We start from the raw sequence: 20779 nt of genomic DNA on the forward strand, positions 1-20779 counted from the left end.
TCAGCAAAACTGAATTTTTCCTGTGGTATTTGTGAAACCGGTTTTTTCATTGGAAAATCATTCCAGTGAAAGATTCCCACGAGGCTCTACTCATAATATCAAACAGAATTCATAAGTTTTACATAGAAAGATCCCCAAAACAGTTACATTGGCCATTGACAGTTGACAGCTGATTTTAGAGAAGCTCTGCGTTTGTGGCCAGATTACATTAGCCCCAATATATGGCAACTCTCGATACCTAGCAAATATATAAATTAGGAAACTGCACCTAAGTTTAAAATAACCCCCCACCTCAGTAGAATCTGTTTGGATCTGCCATACATAATGCGTCCTTTTCATGCAGAAGCAGAAGTGATGATAAGCAAGGTTAGAGTCAAGTACAAATTTAAAAAATGAGGATGGGTAGAGAGGAAGGAAGAAGTCTGCAGCTGTAAGAAGAAAGTGCAGTTAAAGCCAACAGGTGATGAATTCAATGGTTATACAGACTCCAAAGGAAGTGTGACTGACTGAACTTCCCGTGCAATTGTATTTCTTAGGAATTCTGTTTCATGATCATTTAAACAGCAGTGTGTTAATAAAAATTTCTATCCTGTGATTGCATTGGTTTAAGTATTGTATTAAAAGCAAAACATTAACACAACGATAAGTCAAACAGTGACACTTCTAAGAATGTCAAAAAATGCAAAAACGGAGCTTAAAACAGCAATGTTTTATTCGGATGTACAAATGTGGCTGAATTAACGTTGCTTTTGGATCCTTAAAATAACAAAAATCAGGAAATGCAGAAGTTAACTGTTGAGCTTTAACATGGCATTAAACACTCCCACTCACTTAATTCAAGGTGTTTAAAAACAAGAAAAAAATCTGAAAGTAGCTTAAAAGCTGCTTGTCTGCAAGATATTTGATTGCAGAGCTTACAAACTCTAATAGAGTCAGTGTATAATAGCAGGCATCATAGTTCCCAGTACACATCCTTGAATGAAGCGTGTGCACTAATTAGCAGTGCAGATACGTGACTAAACATTTTCCACCATGAGGAATCACTATACAACTTTCAAACTTACTTTGCATAAACTGTATTTTTCTTCTTTCCTACAAGTCAAACTATTCAAGAGACCTTTATTCATGAATGTGAAAACGTGGTTATAAAGGAAATTGATTCACAATTTTTACTATACTAGAAATCAGTGGTGTCTACTACAATGCTCTAAATAATACATTATATGGGTCAACTAGAGGTGAAGATGCAGGTAAGCCATGGAATCATTATCTTCACCTATTTAAAAGAAGAGTCGGCATCTGACCATTCACTGAAATTTAACAGCTCCTGCCCAATGGCATTAACCATATGCCTCAGTTTTTAGTGACACAGAACAAGGGCTCCCTACACATAAGTGTTGATAGAATTAACATGTCTATCTAGCAGTGTGACAGGCAAAAGCATCTATTTTTGGAATGAAGTTCAATTTGTTAATGAATAAGCACAGCTAAACAAACACTAAATTCCCATCTCTACCCCATATGGGTCTGTAAACTGGTAGCTTCCATCTTGCTCCAAAGAAACTTCTGACTATAATGGGGTTCAAAAAAGAACTAGATAAGCTCATGGAGGATAGGTCCATCAATGGCTATTAGCCAGGATAGGCAGGGATTGCTGTTTGCCAGAGGCTGGGAATAGCCAATGGGATGGATAACTTGAAAATTACATGTTCTACTCATTCCTTCCGATGTAACTGGCATTGGCCACTGTCGGAAGACAGGATACTGGGCTAGATGGCCCATTGGTCTGACCCAGCATGATCGTTCTTATGACTAATCAGAATGTATCAAAAAGTCTCCACTTAGCAGAGTGGTTATTAACAACATGAATAATTCAAGTGAATAACACAAACTCCAGTTTAAGCTTTCACTCCAGACTATACCGCTCCTGGGTTCCTTCTTCGGTCTAATCTACCACAAACTGTAGCTTCCTCTGAGATAGTTACTCACACTTAGTATACTAAGGGTGGAGTCTACTAAGACACATGTGCTCCAAAGAGTCAGGAGTAATTAACCTGCAGCTCCCTAAGGTTTCCAATATTTTAAAAAGGTGGGGCAATAAGATTATCCTGCCACATGATTACAGGCTACTATAATCTATTGCTCTCTTTCTTTTCCCTCAGCACTCTGCAATAGAGCAGAGCAAATAACAGATTTTTTTTTTTTAGTTTGGGAACTGAGAAAAAACAAAAACAAAAAAACCAGGAAAGAAACATGGTTCAATTTGAATCAAAACAAAATTTTCAAAATTTTACATCACATATATTTAAAAAAATTGAAAAATATTTTTTTTTTCAAGTCAATGAAATGATTCAAGTTAATGTTAAACAAAGTTTACAGTTTTCAGTGGGTTTTTGAATCATCTGAAACAGTTGACTCTGAACAATTTTTTTTTTTTTTGAGCTTTTCATTTCGATTCAGCCATTTTGGCTGGTTTTCACTTATATTTTTTAATTGGCCAAATGTAAAATTGAAATGAAACATTTTGGCTCTTTCAAAAAAAATTTCAAACAAAACTATTGGTCAAATTCAACAAATAGTTTCAGGCCACCAAAATGCATTTTTTGATGAAAAACAATTAGTTGAAAAAATATTGTACAGCTCTACTCTTCAATACTGCAACAAAACAGACTGTATCAAGCAGCAAACACTTTGCTGACATTTCCTCATTATTTAAGTAATTAATCAATATTCATACACCTGGCCCCACCCCACTGAAACAGATCAAATGGTAAGCAGCACCACAAGGTCACAAAGTAGTAATCAATAAGCCCAAATTTTATTACTCTTCCTTTTACAGCTGTAATTAACAAAAGTCTTCCTCTCCACAAAAAGAAAAATCACTGTATTGGTACGCTATATGGCTGAGTGCTGAAGAATGTAGCTTGCTGGCTCACAAAAGATCTCTAAATTTAGGAAAGAGGCTTTAAGAAGGCTACTGCCTCACTTCTTTCATCGTCTGCAGTGGCTCCCAAAAAGAGTTCTCACTGATAGCTGTGATCCAGCAATGTGAGAAATTAGGATTCTTCCCTTTCTCCCTCATTACAATCCACTCTTCCTTCCAATAAAAAATACAAGTTTGTGGAGCGGAGAAATGTGGGTATGAGAATAATATCCAATAAGGATTTCTTTACTTCCCATTTCCAAGGCTTGATTGAAAAGCATCAAAACAGAAAAATTGTTGCAGAATAATGGGGATGAGGAAAGGAAATATCATTAAAAGCCCAGCACTGCAACCAACTCATCTATGATGCTTGAGGGGAATATTCTAAAACAATAAATAGTAGAAGACATTACTGTAGAGATCCCTACTGAGATTGTGGTTCCACTGTGCTAGGTCCTGTGCAAACATATTAGAGAGAGTTTATACATATGGTACCATTTTGCAGGCCTGCCATCATGAATTCTGGGCCCCTGCTCAGAAGTCCCGCCCCGCCCCTTCTGCCCACAGACCTGCCAACAGTCCGCACTGTTGACAAACACAAATGATTTCTTGTTTTAAGCATAGGAAGAAATTGCCATTTTGCAAATACCACCATTGTGGTAGTTATTGACAGATACTAACTTTTCAATGCAGACTACTTTAAGCTATGAGGTATCTAGATTACTGCATACTATCTTCAACAACATTTTGCTTTTAAGATTTAGTGTTCAGGGAAAGCAGCACTGTCTGGTGGTTAGAGCACAGAAGTAACTCAGGAAAGCTTTGTTCTGGGCTCAGCTTTGCTGATGGCTTTAGGCAAGACTGTCTCTATGCCTCAGTTTCCCTCTCTGTAAGATGAAGGTAATATTTCCCTACTTCATAAGGGTATTGAGAGGTTTAATTCACTACCATCAGTAAAGCAAATGGAGGTCTATGCATGGAAGGTGCCAGTGAATAACATCTTTGTACTTCTCTTTTATTGCTACTATTAGCATCACATGTATGCTAGAGAGAGAACTTTAGAAGCTCAGAAATTTAATTTTTATATGTATTTTCTCTTGTTGATTCTCTGCAAAAGGATGAATTTTCAGTGTAAAATACAGGTGGGCTGATAAAATTATATGGGTTGTTAGACTTAACAGAATATGAGAATAGTCAGATGAAGTCCCTAGGTGTTACTCTACTGTTTTCAATCAGCTTGAGCGCTCTCTTTTTAAAAACTAAATACATCTCATGGAATTAGCTCTAAAAAAGGATAAAATACCATTGACATTTTTTGAGGGAACTTGGTTTAAAATTAAGTGTTTGAAAATCATATCTTATGCATTGGATGTATGTGATTTTCTTTTCTTTTCTTTTTTTGAACACTTCACAAAATGCAATATACACAAGCACAAAGTAGCATATTGCTCACCGAAACCCAGTGCAGGCAAGTTAAGATGAATCAGTCAGGAAAAGCCAGACAACCTTGATTGCTTCAAACTCTCCATACAGCCTCCCAACTATCCCTCCCCTGACCTTTATTTAAAAGCACAATCAATGAATTGCACGTTCAGTTCATACTTCATACACTGAAGAAGGTATGAGTGCAGAATACTGTGGAGAGCATAAACTATAAAACTGATAGCATAAGGTGCCCAGCAGAAAGGCTAGGCCATTCTAGTGTCTTTTGAGAAAAGTAAAAAAAAAAAAAAAAAAAAAAAAAGAGACCTCTGCTTTAGAAAACAGACAATTTAAACACAAGTAACTATATTAATGCAACATTTCAGCTGAGATCTTATGTAAAAACAAGTAATGCAATTCAAAGTTACAGCTCCCATCACAAATGTAATTCAGCCATCCTGCACATATTTAGTAGCATTAAGTACAGTAATAAACCATAGTTATGTGAAAGGCCTGAGTTATTGGGGTTTTTTGGAGACAATGTACTATGGCTTATTCACTTTTGTGCACATAAAATCTCAATCATAATGTTGCACAGGTTGGTTGTTTTTTTTTTTTTTGTTTGTTTGTTTTTTTTGCATACAGTAATACTCTGTTTTGAAAATGTAACTCACCAAACTAGCAGTAAGTGAAGGAGCCGATTGCCCAAGCGCTTGGCTACGCATACGGACAAGATTGGAGGTTTCCGCAGGTTGCCATGACTGCTGTGCAATGGCATTGGGAAGCAGGTACCGGCCTGTCAATGTAAGAAAAGACCATGTTAAGCACCAGGTGTGTCAGAAAGAGGCAAACTAATTGACATGGTTTACTATAAAGGATAAAGCTCTTCTCTATAAATTTTGGTTTCTCAGATAGGCATCCACCATTCTAAATGTTAGCTTCTTTAACTATAACCCTAGCGAGACAGGATTCCACCTAAGTGAAGATATTTTACCACTTATTCCTCAGCCAACTGGAAGTTCACCATTCAGCAATTATGTTTTCTTTACTGCATATTCCCTGCACTAGATATCCTGATAACTGTACCTGCCTGTGAAGCACTACAAATACAGTAACTGATACAAATATCCAGAACAGTGGTAATGAGCCAAAATAAAAAACTAAACAAAAACCACCCACTAATTTCAAGGTTTAAAAAAATTCTCTATTTGTATAAATATTATATTCCAAATGCTGCACTTCCTATTTCTATATTCCTCTATCCAAGCATGAGTGTTGACCATATCCTCTATAGGCCTAAGACATCAACCAAAATAATTCAAATGAAGTTGTCAAACATGGTGACTTATATGTTACCTTGAAAATTTTCTACACTGAAGGCAGCTTCTCTCTCCGCCTTTAAAGATCTCTGTTCAGAAAGCCTTAATACCTACTGATCTCTGAAAATTATTTAAGATGTGCTATTAGGAAAATGTTATCCAGCCATTGACATCTTGGCCTATTTTTCTTAGGGCCAGAACAAGCTGCCACAACAAAAGACTGCAAATGGAAAAAGTGTCAAGAAGACAGATGTGCATTGCTAATCCTGAAATCTTCCTCGATGCTTTAGAAAAGCAAAGTCCAAGGTCATGATTCTAGATTTTGGATCATCAGATCTCCCAAAGGAACATCTTCAAAGCCACAAATTACCACAATTACCCCCTGAAGTGAACAAAATACCAACTTTCTAATATTTGGTCTACTATTTGGTCTAATATTGAGTCTTTATATATTTAGTTGATGCTTTTACCCTTCTTCTAAGAGTTTGCTTCCCTGCAATGGGAACAAGCCTCCAGTGTGGATGAATTATTTGCCAGTGGCCCAAATTACAGAAAACCTGCAGAATGAAATACAAATTACAATTTAGAACTGATTCTGGGAAAATTGAACACCTTGGAGTCCTATCAAAGTCAACACATCATAGAATCAGGTCCTGTATCACTAATGAGAACACCAGCAAAAATCTATTGATCTCTAGTCTATTTAATATTAAGGTCAACATTAAAACAGCTTTTTCTTTTGCTTAAAAGCTTTCCACATGTACTCTGTCAAAATAAATAATATGCATCATGACTGCACGAATGAGAAGGAGCAGTATATTCTCAATGTAATGAAGTTTCAGTATTGCCTCAGATCAATCAGCAATAGTCACAAGATATAGTTTTTTCCTCTCTTCTCACTACAGAGCAAACCGGCTTGTTGGGATGTTTTTTTTAAACAGAAGAGGTTGGGGTTTTTTTTGTTTATTTGTTTTTAGTATTTTTATAGAACACTTCCTAGTGTATGAGAGATCTGAGTTTGAAATGCATAGAGGAGCTCGCTTATTCACTCACTCCCAGTTGAGAACAGAAGTTTTGCAGAGTTCAGTAACTTGCCTTCTAAATGGATTATTATTAAAACCCCGCATATTGAGCTACCCAAATATTTCAAGCCCCTTAACAAAATGCCTCTGTGGCTATTCTTTACCTTTTGACTGTGAACTAATCTGGTTTTACTTAGATTTGACCCTCTTGTCTATGAGGTTTCATTTAGATCTGGAGGGAGAGACAAGTACTGTAGTTCAATCTCTTTATTGTGGAAGTGCAACTTACAAATATAGAAAAAAAAATTTTTTAAACAGAACTGCACTTAAAAACAAAATGTAAAACTTTAGCACCTACTATTCAAAGCATAAAGGGGCATACAAATGTTTTAGTTTATCTGTCACATAAATATCTTTCAGGTGACGTAAATAGGAAGCAGGCAGCATTATCTCCCATAAATGTAAACAAACGTGTTTGTCTTAGCGACTGGCTGAACAAGAAGTAGAACTGAATGAACTTGTATGAGGTGAATTGAAAAATACTATTTATTTTCTTTATCTTTTTACAATGCAAATCTTTGTAATCAAAATTATGGAGCTCTTTATTCACTCTGTATTCTGTGCTGTAATTGAAATCAATATGTAGAAAAATGTCAAATTATCTATAAAATTTAAATTGGTATTCTATCATGGTTTAACAGTAGGATTAAAACTGTCATAAATTGCAACTTTTTTATTCTACTTAATTTGTTTTGTGTAAATCGCCTGATTTACTGGATTAACAGCCCTACTTACAATCATCAACCCTTCACTCACTGTAAACTCTTTCGAACTGCTCAAACATCTCAGGAGCATTTGCCCCTTGAAGAAGCTACAACAGAAGGTGGAGAAAAGGTATTGGACTGGCTACTGCATAAAGTCTACTGCCTTCACTGTTTTTTTGTTTTTGTTTTTTTTTAAATTGGTGGACTTTTGACTGATCGATAGAGAACAGACCAGGATAACTCACATCCTGCAATGCAAGTACAAACATTTCATTTTTTCATTAGAGTTTCCTGCATGATTAACCTCCCAAATTATTAAAAATAATGTTTGAAAGCCTGTGGTGTAGCTAATGAAACAGTCAGCATGATTAAATCCACTGACAAGTCTAGACATGGTGCTGAAGTGAAAAAATTTCCTTTTTTCCTGTCAAGAGCCTTAAGGGCACAGCAGCTTTTCACAACCTACTGAAAATAAGGCAAGTGTACTACTTGTATAAAACCCAAGTTAAATCTTTTAAAGCCAGATACAAATATATTAGAGCATGGCAAGTTTTCAGTTTGCACAAACATGCACCCAAGTAAAACACATTTAACCTATGAAGAAAGGCATTAACCAATATCATAACTCAAATATTGTCTGCTCTGGAATAGCATTAACTGTTATATGTGAAGATATACTACATGAGTTGCACTAGCTGAGGTTACAGAAATCCATGGGTACAGAAACTCCAAGATTTTTTAGATGAAATTCCCAAAGACGGGGCTCAGTGCTCCAGAATCAAAGCTCTAATTAGAAACCAGTTTGTTTTCACCTCTTTTGCTAAGATGACTTAATTTCTTGTCTTTTTGGTCTGCAGTCAAACACTGAGAATGTACTCCATTTATCAGACTGGGGTGTTCACTTTGAGGCCTCATTAGGATATCTGAAAACAAACAGCCTCTGGAGAACGTCTCCAGACACATCAAGATAATGGTCTTAGAACATGAGCTGGGATTTTGTTGAATAAAATAAGCATCCAATAGAACAAAGTTGCAGATTTTAATTATGTTAATAGGCAAGGAAGAAAGATTAATTACTGCTATGCTAGTCAATGTTTTTCTATCAAAAAAGCTTGATTAATCAAAATCGAAACATTCCATGGGACATAATTTATTTTTAAAAGATTAAAATTAAGCATTTTGACCTTATCAGAATGGAACAATTCAATTTTTTATTTCAAAACTAAATTTTGATTTTTTATTTTATAATACATTTATATTTGTATATTATACTAATTACCAAATACTAATGACCAGTTAGAATACCAATTACAATACCAATTATAAATTTTGATAGTAATTGCCTAATACCAAATATCAATTACCAATGGCTAATTACCAATTAACATTTAGAATACTAATGACAATACCAATCAATAATTACAATATTAGTTTTATGTTCTATTATATTTTAAAATCTTTGGACACTTAAAATATATTTAAAGACAAAATTGAAGCAAAATAGGATTTTTTGAAACAAGAAGTTTTGACTGGAAAAAAATTTAGAAATTTCATTCTGCAAAAAATTCAGCTTCATAACAAAGTTTCAAAAAATGCCAGAATTTTGAAATTTTGAACAGAAATTCCAAGTTGCAACCAACTCAATTTATTGGGATCAGGAAACCAATACACTAAAAACAGCAAAAACATGTAATGTGTGTCTTTCCCACAGCTTTGAAGAATTCTCCTTCCTCAATTAGCGTCCCTGATTCTTGCACATGAATTTCAATTTTCTCTTTGTTTTCAAAGCACTCCACACCTGCTTACATTCCTGTCCTTGGTCTCCTCCTAAACTCTTTCTTGCTAAAGCTTCACTCACAATTGCTCCCTTTGTTTCTTTTCTGCATTCTTTCATGCTACCAATATGCCTGGTATAGGCACCCAATGTACATGCATCTAGACTAGGGTGACCAGATAGCAAGTGTGAAAAATCAGGACAGGAGGTAGGGGGTAATAGGCGCCTGTATAAGTAAAAGCTGCCCCTATAAAATAAGGACAACTGGTCATCCTACTCTAGACTCCTGCACGGACCTTGATAATCCACTTATTCCATGTAGTATTTAGCTAGAACTGCACCACTGTTTGCCTATATGTGATAGCTGTCCATTTTGTTTTCTACTGTACTCATTCTGCCTTTCAAGCTCAAAGAGATTCTGTTCCGCTGAGGGGGAGTGTTGTGGCAAAGCAACACTAACTACAACTCTTTTTTATTGTATCCTTATCAATCTAGTTATAAGCCTAGATATGGCACAAAACAGTGCCAGTGTCCTAGGATGACAATCTCCATCTGGTAATGAACTGAGGTCTTGTGTTTTTGGTAATTATATTAGGTCTTTCAGCAGCTGTAGATAAAGTTGATCATGGTGAGACTGACTTATCTACCGACATGGAAGGAATCACTCACAGTTGCTACATACACTCCTTTCACAGACGACGACGTGGATTGGTAGGACCTAATCCTTTGCGAAGTTTCTTGGCATACAGGCTCTGCAGGGTTTCATCCTGCTACCCTCCCACTTTCAATTACATATTGAATAGGGGGAGGGAGAGCAGGATGTGAGGCTTCTAGGAGAGAATGAGGAACGCTTTGATTTGTAGTTCTAGCAGAACATTGTTTAGTCTCAAGATCATATCTCCTTAGACCTGGATCCAGTGATATCCTTGCTTTTCTACCACACAGTCAACATAGGATTTACTTGATGAAAATTAGCTGTTAAAATAATTCCAGACATAATGGAGATGTGGGTGGCTATGAGGAATGCATCTCCAGGAGTTACCATTCCAGGAATTGTGTCTTATTCCTCTTGACCTGCCCTTTAATACAGATCCTGCCTCAGTTAAGCCTGGGAACATTTTTAAAAGTTTGGAAATGATTTTTTTTTCTGGTTTTTTTGGTTGCATCATGAATCAGTTTATATGCTTGTGCATTGGTTACCAAAGAGAAGTCCGCAAAATTATAATTTGTTTTGTGTGTGGGAAGACGTTCATGTGGGAAGATGTTAAAAAAAAATTTTTTTTTTTTTGCAATTGGTGCTTTTTTCCTTCTTTTTCCAATTTCATGCATTACATTTTCATATTCAAACTTATGATGCATTATACATTTCAATCATGTCATAAGGTATTTGAAAAACATTTTAATAAGAGCTTAACGTAACATCAATAAATCCTTCATGCACGGTTTTTTTTAAGCTGTCGTTTAAAGTCATATGCCTAACATTTTAAGATGTTTTCTGTAGAAGGTATCCACACAATAGGGGAGAAAAAGAAAAAAAAAAAGTAAATGTTGACACTTTAAGTGAGTTTTGCTTGTATTGGTGGGGAAAAAACTTTAAAATAGAAGGTAGATTACACTGTTGAAAAATTTGTTAGGAAATCAATCATATAATGGTTTTATTTGGTCTGAATGGGACATCTAATTTTAGAATAAGTGACTGACTGGAGGAACTAGGGAGAAAAGAGAAGGGTAAAGTGCACTATTAAAAGGAAGTGTTCTGACTATTCCCCCCCCCCCCCTTGCATCAAAAACAGGTGCACATATTTTGTTAAAACTTTAAGTGTTCAGCCTTGGGCCTGAGACATGGACATAGTCAACACAGAGTTTTTTGAGCTACTGAAAACTGGAATATAATAAATATGTTTCCTTTTAGTAACCATTATGAAGTAACACATCCTTCAGATTAGCTATTCTTTGTCTTTTTCTAAAAGGAAATGATTGGAATTTTTCACAAAGTATGTTACTTTGATCCAATAATTAGATATTTAAGAACATGCAATTGCAGATGAACACAAATAAAAACCTAGATCCTTGGCCCTAAAGCAGTCTGGAGAAAATTAAAACCTTCTTTCAAGACTCTCCTTGTACACCCCCCCCCCTTTTATTTTTTTTGTACTTTATAGGAAAGGAGAGGATGAATATCTTCTATTTTACAGTCCTACCATCAGGCCAGCCCTCTAGGCATCATATTTTATTGCCTCAAATTTATAATTGTCCCAAAACCAGCTGTAGGAAATTATGTAGAGACCATAAATTTTAGGGTCTGTTCTCACATCAGTGCATGGGGAATTAATGCACATAATTCCCATTAGCATTAATAAGGATTATGCATGGATTTAAAACCATCATTATGGAACTATTCAACATTTTGCCTTAGTTCATCGTGGTTACATCAACAAACTTTATTTAAATCCAATTTGGGATGACTACCAGCGGGCACAAAAAAGTATGTTGTTGTTTTATGCATGCATCATTTGCTGCTTGCAACTTAAGAAAATTAGCATCTGTTAACTATGTAATTCAACTGCACATGGTTAAAGTTAATAGACAATGCCCGTTTTCCAGCCTGATGTAAGAGAGGTGAACATTTTTCACCAATCTCTCTGCTAAACCTAATATTATTCAATCAAGCCTAGAATTAAAACTGATTCAATTATCATTTATTCTGTTAACACACTAGGAACATTTGTAAGACATCCCATTAACAAAGTCGAGTCTCTTTAAAAAACATCCACATAAACATACCGCATGTTACTAGCTACAAGAACATTCCCCTTTACCATTTAATCAACCTGAGATAGTTAAAATCTTTCTGGTAGTTCTAAAATTGATTGCCTGGTAACTGACATTTTACTATCAGCCTGTTTAATTCTTTGCTCTTTGGATGTCTAATTTTTCATCTTTTGTACAATTACACATGTTGAGGGAATAAATATAGAGAATCAACTCCACCCTTCACAAGTTTCAGTCTGAGACAAAATACAAGTAAACAGAAAAAACTGTTAGGAGGTTAGCATGGTAGCTTGGACCAACACTCTGTGTTTCTTGCTCAAGAGACCTTGGTTTAAATAGAAGCCCCAGTCTACCTCACTGAACAGCAGTGACAAATGGAAGTACTGTATGGACAAAACATTCAGAGGGACTGGCATCAGAGTCCTGGGAGGTCAAAACAAAGCTCACTATGGAATGCTTCAGCATTGATTTTTGAGGCATCTAAAAGAGTTGCTATACCTTTGCTGGGAGAATCATAAGAACAGCTGTACTGGGTCAGACCAATGGTCCATCTAACCCAGTATCCTGTCTTTCAACAGTGGCCAATGCCAGTGCTTCAGAAGGAATTAATAGAACAGGTAATCATCAAATGATCCATCCCATCAACCATTGCCAGCCTCTGGCAAACAGCAATCCCTGCCTACCCTGGCTAATAGCCATTGATGGACCTATCCTCCATAAACTTATCTAATTCTTTTTGAACCCTATTATAGTCTTGCACTTCACAACATCCTGTAGCAAAGATGTTCCACAGGTTAACTGTATGTTGTGTGAAGAAATACTTCCTTTTGTTCATTTTAAACCTGCTGCCTATTGCCATTTGGTGACTCCTTAGTTCTTGTGTTAAGAGAAGGAGAAACTAACACTGCCTTATTCATTTTCTCCATACCAGTAATGATTTTATAAACATCTATCATACCTCCCATTAGTCTCTTTTCCAAGCTGAAAAGTTCCAGTCTTTTTAATTTCTTCTCATCTGGAAGCTTTTCCATACCTGTAACCATTTTAGTTGCCCTTTTCTATACCTTTTCCAATTCCCATATATATTTTTGAGACGGAGCAACCAGATCTGCACGCAGCATTCAAGATGTGGGCGTACCATGGATTTATAAAGAGGCAATATGGTATTTTCTGTCTTATTATCTATCCCTTTCCTAATGATTCCCAACATTCTGTTAACTTTTTTGACTGCCGCTGAACATTAAGGGAATGTTTTCAGAGAACTATCCACAATGACTCCAAGATCTCTTTCTTGAGCGGTAACAGCTAATTTAAACCCTATCATTTTATATGTATATTTGGCATTATGTTTTCCGATGTGCATTACTTAGTGTTTATCAACATTGAATTTCATATGCCATATTGTTGCCCAGTCAAACAGTTTTGCGAAATCCCTTTGTAACTCTTCACAGTCTGTTTTGGACTTAACTATCTTGAATAGTTGTGTATTATCTGCAAATTTTGTCATCTCACTGTTTACCCCTTTTTCCAGATCATTTGAGTATGTTGAATAGTACTGGTCCCAGTATTGATCCCTGGGAGACACCACTATTTACCTCTCTCCACTGTGAAAACTGACCATTTATTCCTACCCTTTGTTTCCTATCTTTGACCAGTTACTGATCTATGAGAGGACCTTCCCTCTTATCTCATGACTGCTTACTTTGCTTAAGAGCCTGTGGTGATGGACCTTGTCAAAGGTTTTCTGAAAATCTAAGTACACTGTATAACCACTGGATCACCCTTGTCCACATGCTTGTTGACCCACTGCAAAAATTCTAGTAGATTGGTGCGGCATGATTTCCCTTTACAAAATCCATGTTGGCTCTTCCCCAACAAATCATGTTCACCTATGCATCTGATAATTCTGTTCAACCAATTTGCCTGGTACTGAAGTTAGGCTTACCATCCTATAATTGCAAGGATTGCTTCTGGAGCCCTTTTTAAAAATTGGCTTCTGTGATTGGCCTCCAGGGGACCATGCTGAGATAGTTTAAACAGGGCAAACTGCAAAGAAGGGGGCAGACAAAGACCTATATACTGGTGGTTTTTTTTCCATAAGATATACCAAGCCAGCAACAAACAGCTTCTGATCACCTCACTGGTCATTCAGAAGACAAAACAGAGTTTCCTTAAAAACTATCCAGCCATTGACTAGCACAGACAGTCAAGTCAAATACGATGTGGATTACTGAAAACCTTTATCCATCATATGTAAACAAGTTCTACCAATCCCAGAGGATCAGACACATTGCCAAAAAGGTCAGTGAATAGTTCAGATCTTACCCAAATACATGCTTAAGCCAACTAAACATTAACTAAACTAATATTTATTTAAAAAAGGAAAGAGTAATGATTAAAAGCTCAGTATATATACAGAGATGAAAATAAAGTTCTTAGGTCAGTTTCAAAGTAGAGAAGATAACGGAGTTGCAAAGTCTCTCAAATTACCAAAAAGCTTGGGGATCATCAATCTTTGTTTAGAGTTTCTTTGTTAAAAATCCAATCCAGAGAAATGAAGACTAAATAGTCCATGTATAGAGTTCGATCAAATTCTCCCATGAGAATTAGCAGGGTGATTCCAGGCTGGTGTTGGGATCCCAATCTTGAGATCCAAACTTTCCCTGACAAGCTTGGACCGATTTGAGATAAAAAGGATCAAGCCTGAAGCTTCCTTTATAGTTGAAGCAATGCGGGCACTTGCAGGTAACTACCTCATGTAGGCTTTGATGAAAGCGAGCCGACCTTTTGATCTTTACTCCTTCCAGTCAGCAATAACCATTTCAACTATCAAGACAGTCCACAGATATTTCCTTGAGTGGAAAACAGCCATGTATATTGTCCTTTGTAGTAAACCCTTCATTTCCAATGTTTAGGCACACACTGGTAATTAGCTGCATTAGCAGAGTTAACAGACAGTTTACTTAAACCTCAGAGTAATTCAGGCAAATGATGTTATTACATCAAAGGTTCATCTAATGTTAATATTCCCTTTTGACCTCTTAATCAATAGAACAACAGTAATAGACGGGAAAGCAGTTTATCTACATTGCTAACCTTTAACAAGAGATATGTAAACAACATCAAATAAATACCAACAGTACACTTGCATATCAAAGCTCTAGTCTAATTATAAGGAATGACCCTCATTACCATTGTATTTTCCTATAATAGGTCTTTAAAGGTCAGATTTGGGCCACGAAACTTGTAAAGTCACTTAGTTTTTTCTGGCCCAGTATCACAGCGTCACATTAGCTATCCACCAGTCATCCGGTACATAAGCAGATTTAAATGATAGGTTACATACCACAGTTAATAGTTCTGCAATTTCACATTTGAGTTCATTCAGAACTCTTGGGTGAATGCCATCTGGTCCTGGTGACTTACTACTGTTTAATCTATTAATTTGTTCCCAAACCTCCTCTACTGACACCTCAATTTGGGACAGTTCCTCAGATTTGTCACTTAAAAAGAATGGCTCAGGTTTGGGAATCTCCCTCACATCCTCAGCCATGAAGAACGATGGAAACAATTCATTTAGTTTCTCCACAATGGCCTTATCTTTTTTGAGTACTCCTTTAGCATCTTGATCGTCCAGTGGCCCTACTTATTGTTTAGCAGTCTTCCTGCTTCTGATGTACTTACAAATATTTTGCTGTTACTTTTTGAGTCTTTAGCTAGCTGTTCTTCAAATTCTTTTTTGGCCTTTCTAATTATATTTTTACAATTCACTTGCCAGAGTTTATGCTCCTTTCTATATTCCTTAATAGGATTTAACTTCCACTTTTTAAACAATGCCTTTTTTCCTCCAGTTGCTTCTTTGTTGTTTAGCCACAGTGGTACATTTTTGGTCTCCTTACTATGCTTTTAATTTGGGGTATATTTTTAAACTGAGCCTCTATTATGGTGTCTTTAAAAAGTTTCCATGCAGCTTGCAGGGATTTCACTTTTGGCATTGTACCTTTTAATTTCTATTTAACTAACTTCCTCATTTTTGTGTAGTTCCCCTTTCTGAAATTAAATGCTACTGTGGTGGGCTGGTCAGGTGATTGGTAGTATATCCCTACTGCTATATTCTTATTATTCAAGCATGGAATTACTACCTATAGAGACTCCATGGCACAATTTGGTTCATTTAAGATTTTTATTTCACTTGACTCTATGCTTTGTTTCACATATAGTGCCACTCCCCCAACCAGTACAACCTATTCTGTCCTTCCAACATATTTTGTACCCTGGTATTACTGTGTCCGACTGATTATCCTCATCCCACCAAGTTTCTGTGATGCTTATTATATCAATATCGTCATGTAATACATGGAACTCAAGTTCACCCATCTTAGTATTTAAACTTCTATCATTTATATATAAGCACTTTATTATTATTATTTTTTTTTTTTTTTTACACCTTTTAAGCGGTCTGCCATGATGTGATGTTATTGAATGGGACTTTAATTTGACTGTTTCTCATCAGATCTTACCCATATTTTATCCTCTTCCATCCTCTCCTCCTTACTAGGATATAGAGAATCTCCATTAATAGATCCTCCTGTAAAGGATGTCTTGGTCCAAACCACATGCTCTTCCGCACCTGTTGGCTTTCCCCACAGCCCTTAGTTTAAAAACTGCTATATGACCTTTTAAATCCAGTTCCATTTTCGTTTAGGTGGAGCCCATCCTTCCTGTACTTCCTTCCTTCCCCTTTCCCAAAACGTTCTCCAGCTCCTAATAAATCTAAACCTCTCCTCCCTACACCACCGTCACATCCACGCATTGAGACTCTGCAGTTCTGTCTGTCTAATTGGTCCTGAGTGTGGAACTGGAAACATTTCAGTGAATTCTACGATTGAGGTCCTGGACTTCAATCTCTTACCTAGCAACCTAAATTTGGCCTCCAGGACCTCTCTCCTATCCTTCCCTATGTCACTGGTACCTACATGTACCACTGGCTCCTCCCCAGCACTACATATAAAAGTCTGTCTAGATGTCTTGAGAGCTCTGTAACCTTCACACCCGGCAGACAAGTCACAGTGCAGTTCTCCCGTTCATCACAAACTAGCTATCTATGTTTCTAATGATCAAGTCTCCCATTACTATTACCTGTCTTTTCCTAATATTGTCTGTGTCTGAGCCTAAAATAATCTTACACAGACACCTGTAGGGCTTACAGGCAACCGGGCTAACTGAGTTCCCGCTCCGTGTCTGAGCCTGAGGTAGCTCTCTCTCTCTTAGCAATTCTTGGACAAAACAAAAGGACCTTCTCTGATGAACAGAGGGATGTTTTAAAGGGTTGTGTAAGTAAAAGACCACCTGAGTCTGCATGTGAATAAAGTTGGATGCTTTTGGTCTGAGTGAAAATTCTCCTTCTCTACCCATCTAGCAAGCACCTGATCCATGCTTGTGACCGGTTGCCAGCTAGACATGGAGCCATTGATCACTACTCGTTGAGCCCTATGCTCTAGCCAAGACCAAGACAAAAACAGCAGAGGTACTGTTTGGATATGTGAATTTGATTCCGAACAATCTATGTCCCCATCACCTGAAAGGGGTTCACAGTCACAGCTCCAATGTTAGCACATCTCTCTTCCACCCAACCTCCTCCTCCAAAGACGGAATTATATTGCAACCTCCTCCTCCAAAGACTGAACTGTATTTTGTTGAGATTCATGTAAATTATCCTCATTCCAGAGATTATGTTCACATGATCCAATCAATTCCAGGTTTGTAATAAATTCCCTTCTTGCCCTTCTAATATCTGAAAGGGACTTTCCGAGCAATCAAACATATGTATATTTGTTCTGGTGGAACTGCACATGTTAAAACACGTCTGCTAAAAGGAAGACCAGTTAAAATTTTGATTAAACTGTTTCCAAGCAGTTTTGAAACTATTCAAATTTTAAGACACAAAAAATATAAAATATTTGCTGTAAGCTCTGATGCCTTCCAAACACCTCCTGCATTGTCTTTTTTTAAAATAAAATGTTTTAAATATTTGTGCGGGTGGACTGGCCTCCAGAGAGCCACTCTGTGGTCAGCCGTGTCACTAATCACCCTGCCTCATTTTCCTTCCAGGGCATTGGCAGTCAGCAGTCACCTCCAACATGGTCTGGACCTCCAACGTTTGCATCTCCAACATTTAACCATCCAGCTACATCATGCCAAAGCTCCACTCCTTCTGGGCTATCCAAGCTCCAAAACAAATGTAATAAAATCATAAAGGAGGGCTGTCCCTCCCTGTTTGAAGCTGGACCCAGGTCTTCTACTCAAACAGTCTTTTCTAATTAACACTTGTCTGGGCTCCCTGATTCAGGCCTACCTTCTCCTAGGGAAGTCTTGACAGCCTGCAGTCTGAATTAGATTTTCCTGGCTCCTGCCAGACTTCTCTCAGTGAGTGAGAACTGGAGATGTGCTCCCCTTTTTGGACAGCCACCAGTTGAGCTAGGTTCTCCCTCTTACCTCTACCCTCCAGAGAGGACACCTACAGCAGCTGTAGCAAGGTGGGGCTGATTGAACTCACTAGCTGTTGTTAACCCCTTCTTGGCCAGTGTGGGGTTTGTATACCCCATCACAGCTGCTTTTAAAATAATTTCTTCTGTACTGAAAGTGTCTGTAGCAAGAACATTATTATCCTACCCATATATGGCAGTGATGTCTAAATGATGTAGAACCACAGCCGAAAGCTATAATTTACAACTCTGCTTCCCCATCCTAACTGTACTGAAATAACAATTCAGCAGAATAAATGGTTAGAGATGTACAAACTCTGAGAAATGACAGATATGGATGAGTACTGTTGGCAAGATATATGGAAGGAAACAGTAAATAGATCCCATTTTCCAAGCACATTTATAGCTTTGGTGCAACTGCTAAAATTGCACTGTTTATCCATTCTACCACAAATCCCTACCACATAGAAACCTGTTTCTGCCCTCCTCTCTCAAAAATTTTCCTTATCCACCAAGCGCAATAAAAGAATCTTAAGGTTGTGATTCTGATATAACATAAAGATAGGTGTAACAGAAATACCTAGATTTGGAGACCAGTGGAAAGAAGTTTAGGCAAAACATTACAATATATCCTGCCAAGACCTACACATAAATGGGACCATATTAAAGCTAAAGATGAAGATGTTTGCATTTATTTTGAATAAATAAATTCAAATGATGAAAGATAAAATGTTGCAGAAGCATCTTAAGGATTTCCACACATAAAGTGCTCCAAGAGATAGCTCTTTGCTGCAACACTCTGACCACCACCAGACTACATCACACTGTGCAATCAGTTGTGCCTAGTGTGCATTTTTGTTCTACTTTTATAGCCTTAGCAACATTCACAGTTACTCAGTTCAACTTCCATAAACAAGTCTTTGAAATTCTTTTGTCCATCAGTTTTCTTGAATCACAATTCTACACTAACTCCTTCTTGTTCTTTGGTCACTGACTTCATGGGAGTTACAAAAGGAGACGGAATTATATTTTTTCCCATATGGCTAGCAAATCATAAATATCCCCAAACAGCAGAAAAACAAGGTTACTTACCAGTAACTGATGGTCTTTGAGATGTGTTGCTCATGTCCATTCCACTATAGGTGAGTGCACGCCACTGTGCATGGTTCCCGGAACTTTTTTCCCCTTAGTGGATCCCATAGGGCCGACTCTGGTGCCCCCTGGAGTCCCGTGCACATGCCGCAGTATATGAGGCACTGCCGGCCCTACACCCCTCAGTCCCTTCTTTCTGCCAACTCTGGCAGCGGGGACAGCGGGTGGGTTGTGGAATGGATATGAGCAATATCTCGAAGAACATCAGTTACTGGTAAGTAACCTTTTCTTCTTTGAGTGATTGCTCATGTCCATTCCACTATAGATGACTAACAAGCAGTACCTTGGAAGTGGGTAGGAGTTACCGGTGAGCTGCCCTCAGCACAGCTCTGCCGAATCCCGCGTCCTCTCTCGCCTGCTGGACGATGGTGTAGTGGGATGTGAAGATGTGCATTGACAACCAGGTGACAGCTCTGCAGATATCCTGCAGGGGCACTCTCTCCAGGAAGGCTGTACATGAGGCTTGAGCTCTGGTTGAGTGTGCTGTGATGGTTCCTGGAAGCGGCACCCTTGCCTGCTCATACAGAACTTGATGCACAATGTAATCCACGAGGAGATGCGCTGGGTGGAGACAGGTGAGCCTTTCATCCGGTCAGCCACTGCGACGAAGAACTGCGTCGATTTCCGGAATGGCTTTGTACGCTCGATGTAGAAGGCCAGGGCTCATCTGACATCCAACGAATGCCATCTCCTCTCTCCTCCAAACCATACGGGTTTGGGAAAGAACACGGGGAGAAAAATATCTTGGTTATAATGAAATTAGGAAACCACCTTGGGCAGGAAGGCTGGATGCGGCCTCAACTGCACCTTATCCTTATAGAATACTGTATAAGGGGGCTCTCTGAGGTCAAGGCCCTAATTTCGGAGACCTTCTTAGCTGAGGTAATGGCCACCAGGAAGGCTACCTTCCATGAAATCATGAGCAGATGGCATGAAGCCATGGGTTCAAAGGGGGGCCCCGTGAGTCTCCAGAGGACCAGGTTGAGATCCCAGGGAGGCACCAGGTCATGGACCTGTGGATAAAGCTTCTCCACCCCCTTGAGGAACCTGACTGATATGGGATGGGAGAACAGCGATCTCCCCCTAGCAGCTGATGGAAAGCCGAAATGGCCATCGGGTGAACCCTCAATGAGGCCAGCGCCAGAT

At 37.9% G+C, this 20779-nt stretch overlaps 1 protein-coding gene across 2 annotated transcripts in view; it reads right to left on the reverse strand.

Annotated features, from left to right (window-relative positions):
* The window catches only part of MAST4 (microtubule associated serine/threonine kinase family member 4), a 414690-nt gene that overhangs the window by 280641 nt on the left and 113270 nt on the right, over positions 1-20779 (reverse strand). For both annotated transcript variants that reach the window (XM_067569128.1, XM_067569127.1), the window contains exon 3: positions 5020-5141. In XM_067569128.1, coding sequence (XP_067425229.1) covers positions 5020-5141 — 122 coding nt within the window. The remainder of the gene's footprint in view (positions 1-5019; positions 5142-20779) is intronic.

Source organism: Emydura macquarii, unplaced genomic scaffold (genome assembly GCF_026122565.2).
Source record: "Emydura macquarii macquarii isolate MOO-44397 ecotype Brisbane River unplaced genomic scaffold, CSIRO-AGI_Emac_v2 contig_2897, whole genome shotgun sequence".
In the NCBI taxonomy this organism is placed as follows: Eukaryota; Metazoa; Chordata; order Testudines; family Chelidae; genus Emydura; species Emydura macquarii.